Source organism: Watersipora subatra, chromosome 3 (assembly GCF_963576615.1).
Source record: "Watersipora subatra chromosome 3, tzWatSuba1.1, whole genome shotgun sequence".
NCBI classification, from domain to species: domain Eukaryota; kingdom Metazoa; phylum Bryozoa; class Gymnolaemata; order Cheilostomatida; family Watersiporidae; genus Watersipora; species Watersipora subatra.
In genome coordinates, this window is record NC_088710.1 from 50,538,662 (window position 1) to 50,558,134 (window position 19,473).

Genomic DNA, 19,473 nt, shown 5'->3' on the forward strand with positions numbered 1-19,473 from the left:
TCAAGGATAATGGTCAATCACAAGGAAGTTGTCTGTCCAGGTGAGAAAAGTTACGCTTGAGCAGTGATGAGTGGAGAAATAAGCGCCCAGTTGGGCTTATACGTAGGCATATGTGGCTTTGCCTGCATACGTAGAACAACTAGCTTGAATCAATAGACTCCATTCTTAGCCTCAGCTGATTTCAATTGGCTAAACAGTATTGACACACACTGAGTCAATACTCACTAGCTTACTACTAGTTGACTAGTCAGAAGAGAGTAAGTGAGCAAGTACAAGTGAGTACAAACTATCAGAATAAAGAACCAAATAGTCTTGTTCTCATAGCATTCATTTCTTGAGTCTGTTTATAGACCACTGCAATACACTAGAGCACTGACTGATGGGTGTAAATGGCTATGATGAAGCGCAATGCAGCTTATACTAGTAACTGTTGAAGCTTGTCAGCGGGTGAATACTGAGTACAAGAAATACATATGTTTTAGAAGCAGGATGGAGTTGAGACTGGCACTACTCATGGTGTTCTGTACAGTTTCTACGGCACTCGCAGACAATGAGTTAGCAAGGGGCTGGGGAGATTCTATAGCATGGATGAGTAAGTATCCAATTGAACAGCTTTCTCATCAAGAGTCAAGCAGAAGCTTTAGTTTTGCCAATTTACTGGACTGTGATGGAGTAGTTGGTTGCCTATTAGTGCAAGTTCTGTTCACAGACATTATGCAATGCCTTTAATTAATCCGTGATGGCCTTACTTTTGATCAGATGATAGCAGCTGAAAAATGTAAAGAGCAAATCAAGGGTTTTTAACTGACGACTACCGGAAGTATTAGAGAGCTAGCATTCACATCGTGCTCTAAATAAAGTACATATCGAAATGGAGAGACAACACTCAACATAATGTAGCAAAATGAGTGAGATTAGTTCTATAGCAGTGGCAGCAGTACACAAAATAGCAGTGGCAGCAGTACACAAAATAGCAGTGGCAGCAGTACACAAAATAGCAGTGGCAGCAGTACACAAAATAGCAGTGGCAGCAGTACACAAAATAGCAGTGGCAACAGTACACAAAATAGCAGTGGCAGCAGTACACAAAATGCTGCTACATCAGATGAAAAACATCGGATTTTAATGTTTGCAAATGTCTAACATGAACACAACATAAAAACACCTGGCTAAGTAAATAGGAAATTGGAGGATATGCGCCCAACACCAGCCAGCTCACTCACTGATGAAGTTGGAAAACGAGTAAAACTAACTGCAGCTGTGTTACACTTGTAGCTTTAGATAAAGGGTTGGAAACAGCCCGCACGGAAGACAAGCCTCTTATGCTTATCATACACAAGTCATGGTGTGGAGCCTGCAAAGCTCTGAAACCGAGGTTTGCCGATTCAAGCGAAATTGCAGAACTGAGTGAGAAGTTTATTATGGTGAACACCCTGGATGACGAAGAGCCCAAAGACAAGAAATATGCACCAGATGGAGGGTAAGAGAGATGACTCATGAGGATCATGTTACATGATATTACTTTGCCATCATTTGTTCTGAAGAGCCGCTTTAAAACCAAAATTTAAAACAAACATATGCTAACCAGCTACTCATCTCATTAAAATGATCTTTTCAAAATATCTCATCAGAACAAGACGCCCAAACATGGAATTTAATTTCTTATGTACCGATTGCTGCGTGGGATAGCTGGTCACAGCGTTTGCTTATAGCCACAAGTCACGTGGTGCAGCTTTAGCTGAAAACAGATTACATTCTAAACTTAACGAATAGAAACATTTTGCTGGCTAATTGGAAACTGGCAAAAAACTTCAGATTTTACCGCGACTTCAACCTTCTTCGCAAAAAAATTGACTAACCGCCTCAGACATATAGTCGTAAATAGAAGCAAATAGTAGATGCATGATAATCTGATGAGTTTCTTTAGATTGATAGTAGTAGTGATTATTCTTTTGTCAACCAGAATAATATCAATAATAGAAATAACGCTCAAACTAGTAGTAGAAGTTGAATTTTGCATTTGTGACATTTTTAACCTTTCTAATCACATTGTAAACATTTCTATACTCACTGTTGCTGCATCTAGTTATGTCAAGTTTTGTGTTGATTAATTTGGTATCAAAATATTTTTTATATATCACATGATTAAAAGGTTACATGTATGACAATTTACATGCGCCATTGGTAAATATTAGGTTTCATTGAATTTCTAATTATGTCCCAGTAAAAAATAAAATCGGTAGTCACAGAGTTAATATATATGATCAATGTTGTGTGTTTGGCACTGTTACCCTTATCTACATGTATATCTGTATTTTTAGGTTTTATCAGGAGTTTTTCGTTTATATCCCAATATTAAAACTTGTCTTTCTCCCATCATGTTAATTTTCAGTCAGTTCATAGCCTTCCACCAGGCTCAGGCAGGTGTGTACTTTTGTAACAAGGTCTCATTTGCTATCTCAAGGTCTCATATGCTCAAGGTCTCATATGCTCAAGGTCCTTTTGGTATCTTACTTAACCAACCACAGAAAAACTAAACACCTGCCTCTTGGCACTAACTACCACCAAAATCTGCTCCATCTTTATCTCTCGTTACCTTCCTAGACTCTGCCATACATAACTTAAGTTTTCTTGTGATCGATTGTGCTGCATCATATAAGTATCTTATCTTTTAAGTAAAGAGGTTCAACACGACATAGGCTACTGTTATTCTGTATGATTTTGCTCAACAAATCTATTGAACCTTCATGGTGCTAATGACTGTACACGGAGTAACCAATTTCGATTTTGTGGCTGTTAGCTAATCAAGGTTTAAGCAGTGTATACAATAGGTTTTTGGCTGGTTAGTGTACAACTATCCTGTGGTTTGTTGAGGGGTCATTCACAAGCAGGCATAACCTCTTCGCATTTCCTACTCCGCCGTGTGTTCTGGCTTGATGCAATACTGTGACTTATTGTTTTTTATTTTGGGAATCTCCTCCATGGCATATTTGTTCAGACAAAAAGGTACATTCATACTCTAAAGTTTTTTGTTTTTGTTTATTCTTGTTGTTCTTTTTCTAACATGAGAGCTTTTTTACTGATACACATTCTTGAGATGTTCAAAATCAGATTCAAGGTTCCAAACCGAGATTTGTAGTTTCAAATTATTTTTAGTAGATTACATACACAGCATGATACAAAGTTGTTATGATTACACGTACATCTTCAGTAATGTGTTCAACTTGCATGATTTTGTTGTTAAAGTTGTATTCAAATATTGAAGAGAAGACATATCTCACTATCGGGTTGGATGTATATTCTGGTATTATACAGCAAAATTGCTTCATTACTGAGTTGGAAATATGGTCAGTAACACATTGCAGAGATATTTTATGTATTCTAACTACATTCACTTTCACTGTTTTGTATGACAGATGAACAGACTCTGTTTTTCAGGTATATTCCAAGAATATTTTTCATGAACCCAAACGGGGAGATCATCTCTGACGTGTACAACGAGTCAGGCAATGCGCAGTACAAATACTACTACCCTCAACCTGATGCTATACTTTCCTCCATGCGCCGTGTCGCTCAGACTCGTGGAATAAAAGAAGTCAAGAAAGAACTGTAAACTGAAAAAAGGTTCCATTGCCTTCCCAGTCTAAATACGGGCACTTTGGTGGTGCATTATGAGAATAGAGCCACCTGCCAAATCCCTGCATTCTGATCTCTGGTCCACTTAGATATGATTTGGTAAATTCCATAAAGAATTAGTCGCTAGCATAGTGATAAAGAAGTTAAAAGAAGAAGCATCCACCGCCACTAGCATTCTGATGAAGCGAAATTGACCAATACGCACCAAAGTTTGTAGCATCTCAAGATATACAGAGTAATGCGGTGCTTGTTTTTATAGATTATTATCATTAAATACACCCAGTGCAAGTACAAGGGTACAGGATTACGTGCCAAATCAATTTATGCTATGTCAGATACAGACTTGAGATCCTGGAAGTTTAGGAAAAAGTAAAATATTGCAAATACAGCAAAGCTTGGACAGCATACCAGTTGAAATATTTTTGGATGACTTAACAAAGAATGAGCGAACGGATAAAAAAGCTGAGATTTACATTAGCATATTTCAAATATGCATTTATAGGTGTGAATGCAGTGGTATAATTGTCCAGATTGGCAACATAGCGAAGGAATTAGAGTACACCATGTTGAAAAGTTGTTTGAAAATGTCTGTGGTAGGATAGGAAAAGCATCCTCATAAACAGCATAAAAATAACAATATATTTGACCTTGCCTAGTACTCGACAAGGGCCAGAATTGAATGCTTTTATTGACACCATTAATGACCTTTCTGCCACTCAAATCTATCCTTTCCGAGTACAGGCTAAGCGCTCTAGCCTGACTATTTAGTACAAGTTTCACATTTCACCTTGGGACACCGTACTGTATTATGAGAAGGTAAAGCGAGGTCAATAGTTTCAACAGAGCAAACAGCAGTAATCTACGAGTTTATAAATCCTGTGTGGTTTTTAATCATTTTGATCGCTAAACTCCAACGAGAGAGAACAACTACACAAGCAAAACGTTATCACAGAATCTCATATTTAATGAGATTCTGTGATATTCATGACTGTAGACAATCAAAAAATAAAAGACGCTTCAAGCAGCTCAGTTTAAAATAATTATCGTCTTGGAGAAAGCGTAGGTATCAATCAGCAAAAAATAGTTAGCAAATGGTTTGTTGTCGAAATTAACTGCAACACTAGCATATCTTCAAACAAAGTATAGATAAGGCAATTTAAAGTTTGCAAAAGACTAAACAAACATAACTCTTCTAAACCTGCCAACCCTCCGACTAACTGGAGACGCATAAGAAAATAGTGCAGAGCACACGTGTTCGTATTAGGGAATGAAGCTAACCTGTGTATTGCATGTTGTGTTCATATTAGGGAATGGAGCTAACCTGTGTATTGCATGAAGTGTTCGTATTAGGGAATGGAGCTAACCTGTGTATTGCATGTTGTGTTCGTATTAGGGAATGGAGCTAACCTGTGTATTGCATGTTGTGTTCGTATTAGGGAATGGAGCTAACCTGCGTATTGCATGTTGTGTTCGTATTAGGGAATGGAGCTAACCTGCGTATTGCATGTTGTGTTCGTATTAGGGAATGGAGCTAACCTGTGTATTGCATGAAGTGTTCGTATTAGGGAAAAGAGCTAACCTGTGTATTGCATGTTGTGTTCGTATTAGGGAATGGAGCTAATGTGCATTGCATGTTGTGTTCCTATTAGGGAATGGAGCTAATGTGTATTGCATGTTGTGTTCATATTAGGGAATGAAGCTAACCTGTGTATTGCATGTTGTGTTCGTATTAGGGAATGGAGCTAACCTGTGTATTGCATGTTGTGTTCGTATTAGGGAATGGAGCTAACCTGTGTATTGCATGAAGTGTTCGTATTAGGGAATGGAGCTAACCTGTGTATTGCATGTTGTGTTTGTATTAGGGAATGGAGCTAACCTGTGTATTGCATGTTGTGTTCGTATTAGGGAATGGAGCTAACCTGTGTATTGCATGTTGTGTTCATATTAGGGAATGGAGCTAACCTGTGTATTGCATGAAGTGTTCGTATTAGGGAATGGAGCTAACCTGTGTATTGCATGTTGTGTTTGTATTAGGGAATGGAGCTAACCTGTGTATTGCATGTTGTGTTCGTATTAGGGAATGGAGCTAACCTGTGTATTGCATGTTGTGTTCGTATTAGGGAATAGAGCTAATGTGTATTGCAAGTTGTGTTCATATTAGGGAATGGAGCTAACCTGTGTATTGCATGTTGTTCTCATTGAGGTCAGCCGTCCAGGAACGAAAGTCATCCCATCTTTTGCCATATTCGGTCATATATTGCTTGGCGTAGGCATAGTAGACTAGGGTGTCGGACATGTAGCCAGTGAGCAACTGGGCCAATGCACTACTCTGATTGGTGCATTTGTTCTCTGTGCCAATCTCTCGGGAATATCGTTCATTGGTATCAATCTAGAAGCAATAGTCAGTCAAATGGGCAAAGTTAAGATGTGATACTGAGCAACAAACAAAAACAGAACTATTATGCAAACACAAAAACTGTTCGACATTCATGGTGGAGCAGTATTTAAGAAATAAGGAAGACAAAAGTATTAAAAATAGTTGCGAGTGGACAAAAAGAGCACTCAACCAGCTGGTGAGTAGAATGGAAACCTTAACATCCAAAACAGACAGTTCTTAGTTGTGAAGTAAGATCCTCAATTCAGAAGATGACTAAGTACATATAAATTTTGCAAGGCACATCCCTGGGTAACTTGTGCATTTGGCAATCTCACCGTCTCTTCAACAAATTTCATATACTGCTCGACATCTGGCAGCCTGATGCTCATAAGAAGAAGGTTTGGCCAGCGTCCGTCAACTGGACCGTCCCATAACTCCCTCGGTTGTGTCATACCTGCCATCCAATGGTAGTGGAGTAGCACATATTCATTGTTGTAGCCTAGCTGTGCTGCCTGATTCATGTAGAGAGACAGCTGTGAGCTCGGGACCATAAGCAGAATCACTATGGAGAAATATAGAAATGGTATAATAAATATTGCAATGGATAAATTAACTGTTTATGTATGTACAATGTGTATGCATGTATACCATGTATGTATGCTTACTGTGTATGTACACTTGTTATGTATACTGTGTATGTATATTGTGTATGTATACGGTGTATGTATATTGTGTATGTATAACGTTTATGTATATTGTGTATGTATACTGTGTATGTATGTTGTGTATGTATACCGTGTATGTATATTGTGTATGTATGTATACAGTGTATGTATACTGTGTATGTATACGGTGTATGTATGTATACTGTGTATGAATGTATATATTAAACACTATGAAAAAACTTGCGCCTGAAATACTGCAATGGTTAAACAAACTGTGTACGCGTGTATGCATGTATTGTATCATTATGGAGAAAAATTGATATTATTATGTATGCAATATGGCAGTAGTTAAATGTTATGAGCAAACAATGGTCAAAGGATACGCCTAAACCTCGATCAGCTATATGAATATGTGAGAATATGGTGAGAATCTCAGTTAGTTTTCAGATCAGATCAAACTGAATTCATTAAAATTGTTAGCCATCATTGGCCAGCAAGATAAGCATGGATATCAAACCATACTTGTAATTCTGTTGGTATAAAACACTCAGCTTTCCAAACAAACAACCAGTAGGTGCTGATCAAAACTGTTTAACACTTTGAAACCATGGCCAGAGATTATTCGAGGAGTTAATTTTCCATTCAATCCTACACCGAAGAAAACTCGGCTGTGTAGCTTTGCTCCGCATCCTGTTTAACTATGATTACAGAATTCTGCTCACTTTTTCTTTAATGTTTTAGTATAATTCTAAAGTTTCAAAGAAATGGGAATTTAGAAATTCTTGAGATATTGCCAAAATATCGAGGGCGCTTCAAACAGACCGACAAATGAAAAATGGCTGCTGAAAGAACTTTAATTTTTAATAACATACTTATTGAAATATAAAGTATTGAAAACTCCAAAATAGACAAAGCTAAAAAGCTTCTCCCCAGCAAATATACACACTCTATCAGATTCAGTGTACCGAAACCATTGTTTTCCAGCTACCTCCAAAACATCACCTTTGTAAAAAAAGTGTGTAAAAATAAGTATTTACTCTATCTGATTTTTGTCCATGAATTATACAAGCTTAGCCCTTGGCAAATGTATTCAATTCAAAAAGAATTGAGTATTTCCACGGTGCATTTTTTAGTGATTTCAATTAAGTGATTTCACAGTTGATGAAAAGTTATTAATACGGTCACGGATGAAGGGTCCTGTTTCCATATATATGACGATGGTTCAAAGTGTTAAATATAAATTCGACTGCAAGTATTAGAGATTAGCCCTTACTGTTTCATTAACTCCAATCCTCCTAAATGCAATCACTAACCAAGTTTCCATTTTAAGTAAACAGTTCTTCTTTTAACCATTTCTGTGCAACCCTCAAATATAACTATAATCTACACCTAGACTGCAAGACACGGGCATGATCTCATCTCTAACTATTTCTGATGCTCTAAACCTGCCAGAACTGTGTGACAGGAGTAAATATTAACTCTTGACTCAAAATGAAGGTCTCCATGCAGTACCTCGTGCGAGATCCTTCATCTCACTGAGGCAGCTAGATATATACTGGTGCGCGCAGGAGGTTTTGTGCAATAAGTTGATGCTGGCTCGTTGATCTATCTCTGTTCTTAAGAGAGACCAAATATTAAAGTCATCATCCTCTCCAATTATGACACCTGTCGTAATATGTCACAGATACATATGCGTCATATATATATATATATGCGTATACAGATCAGGAAAGTTACAGCTTATCAAAAGAAGCCAAGGTTGGAGTATTCCATGCAATATATACAAATCATAGGGAAATAACAGAAGTAATAATAAGCTGAGAGCATATGATTAGAGTTACAACAGCGATGGTGATCATCTGTTATTATTATGTAGACTGACAGCAAATCATTAAGAGAGCGTCTTATGACGCAGTAGGCAAATGTTTGACTCGTATAATAAAGGCTCTTAACAACTATTAGCCAGGTAGCTAAACATGGCCTTCCTATAATTAATATTTATTTAAAATTGACTCGTACAGTCAAATCTTGACAGACTAAGTGAATCGGTTTCAGTATTTGTTGCATATGTCGAAACCGCCATACATTGAAGCAAATATCGTAAATAGTAGTCACTGATTTTTGTTTAATTTGCAAGCAAGTCTAAAAATAAAAATGAATATTTTAAGTACAGTAATTATATATAGCGTCAACAAAAATGCATTTAATACGTAAAACCGTGAAAAAAGCAATTTAAAATCCTAATTATATATAAAAACTAACTTCATAAAGTAGTGACAATAAAAAAAGTCTTTTATTATTACCATACCTTAGAGACGGTCTAGAGCAGTTTACGCTTGGCATATACAGGATCAGCGTTAGAGTGAGTGATAGATATCTGTGGGTGTAACTTATTCTAACTTAACTAGACCCTGGTTGAATTGATGTAATTTACAGTTATTGTTTGATTGTATTAATTGGAAAATATAGCTCTGCTCAACAAATGTAGCCCAGCTCATAATTGTCCTTCGACAGATACTTGTAGAACAGAACATGGCTACATGATGATCAATACTAAGGGAGCTTGCTGCAAAAAAACGGCTATCCTTGTGCCAAAACGTAGCAAGAGAAATGGTTCAACATAATGCAATGTTTACAGGTTTACCAGTCAAATACCTAGCGCAATCGCTGAGGTCTTAATAATATTTATGTATTTGAAAGCTGTTTTTTACAGTTTTTAAAGCGCGATAATCTTATTGATTAAATCTTTCTCTTACAGACAAACCAAGTTAGTAGGTAGTAAGAACATCCAACAGAGGATACTTATCTTCAGACAAATTTACTAGCATCTTCCAAACAAGCCAAGTTGCTAAAAAACCTAAAAGTACCGCACCAATCTGGCAGCCAAGTATTATCATAATCAGTTTTGTTAGCCATTTTAATTAATTCTAATTTTAATTAGTTCAAATTAATTTGTTTAAAAGGAAGAAAAAATGATAGCCGTGTTTCCTATAATTTCAAATCTAACCGTCTACTCACCAATCTTATGCCAGTTATAGACAGAGAGCAATTTCATCAAAGGCTTTACAGTTTTGTGGATAGGAGGAAATGTCCGTACTAAAGTTGGGTACTTGGACTTATCTGCCAGTTCTACGTCGTGGGCATACCAGGAAAGAATCGGTCGGTTCCAGGCAGCTGACAGCTCCGCTGTGCTTCGTGCCTCTACAGAACCAGGAAAAATAGAGTTTTTGTATCAACATTTAACTTTGACAACTGCGCAATTAATACAAGACACACAGGCCTGCCCTGCAATACCATTAATTTATTAGAAAGTCGTTAGCAAGGTATGAGAAATTACCAGGAACACCATGTCCTTAGAAATATATTGTCAAAATATTAGTACGGGATAAAAAAACTTGGGTATACTGTTTTGTCAAAAATCAATGCACGTCTTACAAATGACTGTTTAAGACTCGGCATTTTTATTTTTAGCATCTGGCGACAAACGTTGCATTTTATAGCGAGGGCCCTAATCATACACTTTATTTTTTGTACACGTCGTAAGCTGATGCAAACTCGAGTTGAGATCAGAAAAATGCATTCACAATGGATACCAAACTACATTAATAAAACAACAAACAGAATTTTAAACAACACTCATGTGATATTGTACTGTAAATGGTTAACAAAAAAGAGACAGTTGCTGGGCTTTGCGCTCAAACTTGTAGTATTTTCCAAATTCAGAGAATTCCAAATAGAACACTTTGAATTCAGATATACCTTGTTAGTATATCTGACAAGAAACAGTTTCATTACGAGTCACACACAACACAAACATTATGGTTAGAAGAAAATCTAAAATTGATTTTTAACGCAGCATGAACTGGAGGCAATTATAAAATATGACGTAATGTGTAAACTCGCTGCATGAGTGATAACAACTCACTCGTCTATCTCACCATTTCTATGTATATCATTCTCGAGTATAGACAGCAGCATATTGATCAAATAATATTCTAGAAGTTTCTACATTTCTACTCAAACATTCAGTGACTGTTGATACTCTAAATTTTCACTCTTCACAGCAACTTTTAAAAACAAGGCAGCGGCATGGGATGCATCGTTCCAAGATCTTCCAAAGTTTACTACGAAGAGCAAAAGTAAGTATAACATTAAAATTAATAAAGTTAATAATAATAATGCTAAAGTTAAGTTGAAGTTAACATAATAACACATGCACCAGTTTTTTTGCTAGATTACAATTATAATAACACATTCACCAGTTTTTGTGCTCTACTACAATCATAATAGCACATGCACCAGTTTTTGTGCTATATTACAATTATAATAACACATGCACCGATTTTTGTGCTATATTACAATCATAATTACACATGCACCGGTTTTGTGCTATATTACAACCATACTAACACATGCACCGGTTTTTGTGCTATATTACATTTATAACAACACATGCACCGGTTTTTGTGCTATATTACAATCATAATAAAACATGCACCAGTTTTTGTGCTATATTACAATTATAATTACACATGCACAGGTTTTTGTGCTATATTACAATCATAATAACACATGCACCGGTTTTTGTGCGATATTACAATTATAACAACACATGCACCAGTTTTTGTGCTATATTACAATCATAATAAAACATGCACCGGTTTTTGTGCTATATTACAATCATAATAAAACATGTACCAGTTTTTGTGCTATATTACAATTATAATAACACATGCACCGGTTTTTGTGCTATATTCCAGTTATAATAACACATGCACCGGTTTTTTGTGCTATATTACAATCATAATAGCACATGCACCGGTTTTTGTATTTGATCTTTTTCGTAAAAAGTTGTCCACAATTGCTAAACTCCTCAAACTGCTCGTACTGATGGGGATTCAATACTCTCTTGTCAAGCCAAAATTGTTTATTTTCCACTACTAAACAATTTGATCTATAGCACTGTGTTAGAAGCTATATTATCTCACTATTTTAGTTTTGAATAGATGGAAGTATACAAAGTCATCCAATATTCAAACTGATCAGTTACCATAATAATTTTCCATGAAAATAAGCTTAAAATTTTAAACAAATCAAAGACTAGAAGTGTCGATTAGCGTTTGTACTTTCAATATAAAGACAGCCTAATTTGTGTTCTTTTAAATTACTGAGTACACAATTGTAAAAAGTATTGCTGACAGTGCTTTAATGCGCCAGCACACAGAAGTTAGGTCAAATGGGGTAAATTCAGTCGAGGTAAAGCGGAATGTAGTTTTAGTATAGACTAGAAGTTATAGTTTTTAAAGTCAATTAATATACCCTGTGTTGGCAAACATTCTACTAAAGCTGGGGCTGCTGAAAATCCTTCATCTAACATGAACCTTGTGTTTTATATTGCTTGGAGCTTACAAAATGTCGGTCCTTATGTGATGGTCCAAATTCCAGAAAATGCCATTAAACCTCTATTACAATTACTGAACAAAATATCGTAAGGAAAATATATGACGCCTGAAAAAGATAATTTTTGCAAATTAAATCAATTCTAAAACAGATTTTACTATAATTAGCCCACATTGTCAAGACACGAATGTTGCTAATACCAAGTGTTGGCTGAGTATTCACTCCAGTTCTCATTGTAACAATAGCTAAGCTACCATGCAAAGCAAAGTTCACCTTACTTTAGGTTTTTAACTTTACAAAATGATTTAGAGTTACTTTATTTTATCTACTTTTTATTTGCCCAAAATACATGGCAATATATAAACCTGATAAATAAACCTGTTTGAGTATACGTGATGGCAACATTGTTGGCATATTGCCAAGATAGAGAGGCTCTAGTATGTCATAGTTACTAGAGCATATATGACATTATTTATGTCTATAAAATGAACTTACAAGTTTATTTTATAGAAATGAAGTAGTAAAGGAACCTGACATACCCAACACACATCCATCTGGCGTAATAACACGCGATTCAGAAGTGCCTGCGAATGACACGGGACCGAAAGTGGCCTTTGAGACGACTGCCGAATCGTCATCAATTACGACAAACTCTTTTGACAACCACTTTTACCGATCTGATTCAGTGGAAACAATGCAAGAGGAAACGGCAAAAGAGGAAGACGAAGAAGAGGAGAATGAAGAAGATAAAAAATAGGAGGTAAACAGAGAAAGAACAATGCGATTGATTTATTGATTGATGGCGAGGAACTAAAGCTATTTAAAAACAACAAATAAGTTTGTTTCCATAAACATTTTCTAAACTCTTTTGTGTATTCTTGTAAGCTCTAAGATTTTCAGATAATAAGTTGCAGACCATTTTTTATAATACCAGCTTTACTTTAGCACAATAATATTGCTAACTTGCTTTATCGCAAAGCAAGCCCAAAGTTTGAAATGCTTTTTAAAATTATGAACACATATGAATGATGAAGAGAGATGGCATGGGCATATACAAAAGATAAAAGTAGTGAGACTAACAAGCAAGATTTAATATCACTAATCAGTTGCTAGCTGTTAGTTAAGATCGGTCGCTATGCACTTTATCTACTTCTACAAACTATTTTAAAATACAAGGTATAAACAATATAGCGATGCTATGGAATTCGAAGTCTAACAAACATAAGTGAATTTCAAATGTAAAAATGAAATTCTCACTCCATTGCTATCATTCTCAAAGAATTTATTATTTTCCACCAGTCTGTTTGAACTAGACTACGATCAAACGACAGGCCAAGGTATAAGCTCGAATGTAGCTGTTAATTTTGTATACTCTATGCATAATGCTTTCCTTTGCAGTTAAAACGGAAAAAGTATTGGTGAGCCAAACAAAAGTTCTGCTGTTATATTGATTGGCTAGCCTGTTATCACCTAGACTGTCTTATTTCATAGTTTTAAAATGGGCTGCAGATACAAACAGCAAGAGCACGGTCCTGAGTGGATCATTATTGTGAGATCATCATATTGTAATTTTAATACCTGTATGCGTCTTAATTAGTGTGATTCTATACAAGCAGACAATGACAGGAGACAGCGGCTGCATAGAAATAGAAGTATATATATACAGACGCAGAGTCCTTATGAAGTGTAAACATGACATCAGCCATGCAGCCATTCTTACATATGTTCGCTACTTAATAATGATTATAGAAATAGCTTGTTTACTCGGCCCCTTGTGTTCTATAGAACTTAAGGCATCGCCATAAATCTACAAAGTCCACCTCATCATATGGAACAAATCTGTAATTCTATCTGCCTTCAAAGATGAACTTTGACAAAACTTTAGTAAATTTTATTAAAAAGCACTGGTATATTTCTATCATTTGTGATTGTTTTTATGTTTTAGGTGATCTGACTGCCAGGATGTTTTAAGATTAAAATTGACAAAACTTGATTGCAGTTAGAATACTCAGATCAAACAAAAATGCAATTATGAAATCTATAGTTGCAAGGAGACCAACTGAATAGAAACGCGTAACGCTGCAACTCGAACGCACTAGACAATACCACCTATAGCAACTAGTGACATCTTTTCACACAGATCTTTCTTCTGAGTGTTTTTAATTGCGGTCGAGTTTTATCGATCATAACCTTGAAACATCCTGGCAGTCCGATCACCTCAAACATCAAAAACAATTGCTAACGATAAAAATACTGATACTTTCTGATAAAATTTACTAACATTTTGTGCAGGTCCATCTTTGAGTGTATTGTTGCTAAACTTGATATTTGGTCAACTCATTTGCTAGAAAACACAATATTATATAGCAAACACGAGAGCGGTTACCAGCAAGTACAGAATTTTAGTTTTAGGACAGAATTATATAGGAAAAAATCTGAAACATGCTTATTATTGTATTGGTACACGTTGTTGTGTGAATCAACTCTGTGTAATTCCAATTAAAAAGATGGTTGCTATAGGAACATTTTAAAACTTTCAATAGTTTTTTATGAGCTATCCCACAATGCTCTACCAAAGAAGAAGAATTGTAAGTGTTGAGAATAAAAATAAGTTGCAAAGTGATAGAGTTTGATATGCGGACGGTGTGTCGACAAAAAATTAATATTCTGGTCATATTTAATATACTTCAATACATGTATATATATTCTTTTTAATTATAAATAGCTGACCAGACTGAAGTCAAATTTACTTCTAAACTTACTTCTACTTACTTTAATTCTACCACTCAGTTTTGTGTCTCTGACATTTTACTTACTATTTTCAAAAGCAACAGTCCAGTTTTTCAACAGTGGTGCAAGCTCAATTTGGTTGTCTCAGCGGAATGAAGCTACCGTATATATTGCGAGAGATGTCCCTCTCAACTTGTAGAACTTAGGCTATTCATCGATTGTGCTAAGGATTAATTAGTCAGAAGGCCATGTATACACTTCAGCACTCTCCTGCCATCACACAGATAGAATTGCATAATCTGACACATGCATCAGTTTATATATATTGAAAATATAACGGCGGGTCTTTGCTATGTCTTAGTTTGCATAATCTGGTAATATGTAAGGATTGGTCGGCTTATCAAAAATTAGTATTTTGTTCTTTTTCAATTTGTTAAGGCGAACGAAAAGAAATTGCTTGTTTTTAATGACTGATTACGGTATAAAAAACTAGCTGTAAAACAATAGGAGAGTAAGCGGATAGGAGACACTTAGGAATACCGACCTGCAATACAGGGCACTCCAATGACTACGTTGATGTTTTCAAACATTCTCATATAAGCATATTTGCCCACCGCTATCGATCCTCTGCATTCCGAGTCATCCACAAGCAAACTGCTCTGGTTCAAACTAAAACCTTCACAGAGACGAATAATAAGCTCCAATGTACTTTTACTTCTATCGTTATTTGCACACGGTGTTTATTTCAGTAGTTTCATTGAAGTAGACCTTTTATATTATATATTCTTTGGCCTCATATATTACTTTAACCATCAAGATTTGCCTCAATTGTTAACAGTTATCGGTTAATTCAACTTTTAGGCCATTATATAGGGCCTTCCAAAGACAGCCATTATATAGGGCCTTCCAAAGACAGCCATTATATAGGGCCTTCCAAAGACAGCCATTATATAGGGCCTTCCAAAGACAGATCTTTCTCATGTTACCTATACAAGTGCACACAATACGCTTTCATTACATATCGTAAAGCTAGTCAGATTTTATATATACCGTGATCAGCTTAATGTCATGGATTTGAAAATGCTCAACCACAATAACTTGCAAGTAATATACAACGAAAATTCAAATTATTTAAATTCTTAAAGTGAACATAATATGTAAAACGAATGTTTACACAGCATTAACGTAGAGCTAAATGCAAAGATACTACTTTACTTGACCTACCTTCTTTCTGTACGATAAAATCGTTATGTTCGATAAAATTGACTGCTTGGATTAGGGAGCCATTTGTACACCATCCTAACTCGGAATTGTATGGTGTGAGTACTCCAATCTGTCAAAAAATACAAAGGGACTAAATATCTAGCGCTGGCAAATTTTAGCCAAAACATTGTTTTTTAACAACTAAATAATATTCTTCAATTATCTTAAACTTAGTAAACAAGTGTTTACTAAAACCTTTCTCATGCACTATGCACCACTAGCATTAGAGCATGAATTCAAGATATAAATTTTCATAAAGGTATTTAAAGTAACCTGTAAAGGACTAAACCTAGTGTTGATGTTGCATCAGCGCAGCCAAAGAAAGCTTGTAAACAACAGCAGTGCTTATGAAGTTCAATATTGGTTATAATTGATTTATCATAAAAAATATATCGCAATGAGCTGGTAAACGCCAATGCAATTGAATAAACCTATGTAATTGAGTCGTTTCATTGTCGGTACATAATTGTCACACGTGCTAATTTATAATGGTGTATTTGGTACAGAGTTATGCTCGGTGAAATATTTAAATTCTACTGGTTAGTCAAAACTTAGATCACATCTCATGCTAAAGGCATATGACGGTCTCAAAGTTTTGGATAAGTTGAGAACTTTGAATTTCATGCGAAATAAATGTATTTCAGGCGAATTTTACACATTTAAAGATAATTAATAAAAACCAAATGCTTTTTAAATTTTATATATAGCTGTTTGAACATAGTTTTGGATATGTTCACACAACCGACTTATGATAATGCCAAATACAGTCTAGTCAATATATACATGTATTTCATGGCAATACATTTTAATTGTATCGAGTAAAAGTATTTCACCAACCTTTAAAAATGTCTGATGAGTGGGAACGCTGAAATATGTAATAAAACCATAAAACAGAACAGTGCGTGTATAACGGTAGCCTAACATGGTAAGACACTGAAAGAGCTCTGAATAATCCTACTAACAAAGGCAAATATTTCAATGTGACTTTATCTTATGAACCGGGCACATGTCCTTTCTCAGTTACTCATTACTAGATTATTAATGAGAAGTAAAAAGACATATTTGCACAAGAAATGATAAGATTAGAAAGTGTTTACTACCGATGGTATGGTAATGTAATGCGCAATATACAAATACAAAAATACAGGTAACTCCTAAGGGACTTTTTGGTGCATGAAGAATATTATTTATTTCAATTGAATATGCAACAAATATTCAGCTCTAAATATATACACGGTCAGCAATGTGGCACTTTTCATGACATAAAATATTTAAATAATTATTATTCGACTTTCGCGCTGACAAAACTTGTGGAGCTGATAGTTCAGAGCAAGCATTCCACAGCCTCTCCTTCTTCCCTATTTTGCACATGAAATGTATCAGGTCTTTCGAAATTATTTGAATTCGAACTCTTTAATGAATGTGAAAATTGACGAACATTTAACAATAAAAAGCGGCTAAGCAATCATTAAAATCCTTTAAGATAAATCTTGGTTATTGCTATTGTATTATAAATGAACCACCAACGCTTACTGCAAATTCTATACAACCGGCTGTGCTGATAAAACCAATTGAATTATGTTGGTTTAATGTTGTCTTCATATCTAAAGTCTAACCATCCCAAAACTTCTCACACAGAACATTAACAAACAAATTATTGACTACAATTAGGAATAGCCCGTACCCTGATAAAAAGGAAATAAAAAACCGTTGGTATCATGATGACAAGGAAATGGCTACAAAATTCATTGATAAATTATGAAAGCTGCACAACCAGACAAACAACAAAACTAATGAAGACTACAAGCTACCAATATATAATAACTGAGGTAGAGATAGGAAACGTAGTGGAGATAACAAACGCTGCTTAATGAACGTAAAGGCCATTCATGACTGCTATTAAAAATGTAAATATGTTGTACTAGCGGTGCTATAGTTTAAATAAAAAGTTTCATGACAAAACTGTATATAATATGTTAAACCAAAAACTTATCCAAAGCACAACCCAAATATTTTCACCACTTGCCTAAACGAATCAGTCGAAAATCTTTTGGCAAACAAAATCTCCTGTTAAATTACTTTGAACTGTGAGCTTATAGAGTTGATCACTCTGGAGCACTGCAAGATAACTAAAAAAGACTTTTGTTAATTTTTATTTCACATGTTATATCCATTCATGATGCTTGTTAATTAGCCCACATATCCAAGCTTTCATTTAAGACTACAAAGATAGTTGTTTTTATCAGCAATGGATGCAGTCATAACATGAAACAAACTAAACTAGCTCGAGTCTGTTGGAACTCTATGTCTGTTACACTAACGCTCAGAATGAGTAAGATTTCAACACTGATGCTGTAACACGACGTTTTGTGTAAAATTGGAGATTACAATGTTTTCAGATAAAAACATTGGGCGCTCTTTATTGAATATTTGTGGCAAAGAACGATCAAACAAGTATCACAAAATCAAACATTTTTTATCAATAAACATAAATAAACAAGCTGATCAGTTGCCACAATCGGTTTTTTGTGTGAAATTCAACTATTTGTCAGAATTCAAGAATAAACAAGACAATTGCAGATAAATAACTACGGTAGAATAGGTGGAAGACAACTTTCTTAACAAAGAATTTTAACATAAGACAGCTCATGGTTTCTGCAAAACTAAATAACACAGTCAGATATCTGGCATGAAATCCATGTTGATGATAGGACGACCGTTTGTGCTCTGATGGGTAACATAGGTCAATCGAATGATATAATTTAGCTTCAGAAATACCTTGCAAGCTTATCATACAAATAACCTGAACAAATTCTAAACATCGCTTGTTTGCATGAACAGGTATTTTAAACATTTTAAGATAAATCTCAAAAAGTGAATTATACCGATGATGGTTTGAGATGAAACCAATTTATATTTTAGGAATACTTTTCAATATGGTGTATTAAGAAATTAGCTACCTTGTTAGCTAACTTAAAGATTTAGAAGACGCTAGTGATGAATAGCTTCCTCCCCGAAAATGTATGGCATCATTGTCGATATCCTGTGGATGACACAACTCCTTCTTTTACACTGTATCGATCGTGAAGAGCTGGATATGGGTCAATAGAGTGTAAAAGAGTGTATGATATATGAACCTGCCTAGGGAAGCTCAAAGAAACTATAGAGCTCATACATACTAGAAGTATGAAAACTACTTGCTACAGCTCGTGAGCTGTTCAATGCAGAAAATTTTAGCTTTACCGGTTTCTTACGCTTTGCTTCAACAGCATTTTTATATATACTGCTCAATATTTGTAGACCATTTCATGTTCGCTTGTACCATGTGGCGAGCTATCTGCGAACGAGGCCTAAAGTTTAGGCTGCACAAGCTTTGTAAACAATTTAATTTTCACACAGAAT

At 35.3% G+C, this 19,473-nt stretch overlaps 1 protein-coding gene across 2 annotated transcripts; it reads left to right on the forward strand.

Annotated features, from left to right (window-relative positions):
- Positions 1-128: 128 nt before the first annotated feature.
- On the forward strand, positions 129-3,935 carry LOC137390110 (thioredoxin domain-containing protein 12-like). Of its 2 annotated transcripts, none has more exons than XM_068076365.1 (4): positions 129-275; positions 483-592; positions 1,276-1,480; positions 3,439-3,935. In XM_068076365.1, the coding sequence occupies exons 2-4, from the start codon at positions 490-492 to the stop codon at positions 3,611-3,613; spliced, it is 483 nt and encodes a 160-aa protein (XP_067932466.1). In that variant the 5' UTR covers positions 129-275; positions 483-489; the 3' UTR covers positions 3,614-3,935. The 2 variants fall into 2 exon arrangements, with proteins under 2 accessions (XP_067932466.1, XP_067932467.1); XM_068076366.1 differs by having other exon boundaries at positions 145-257.
- The last annotated feature ends 15,538 nt before the right edge of the window (positions 3,936-19,473 follow it).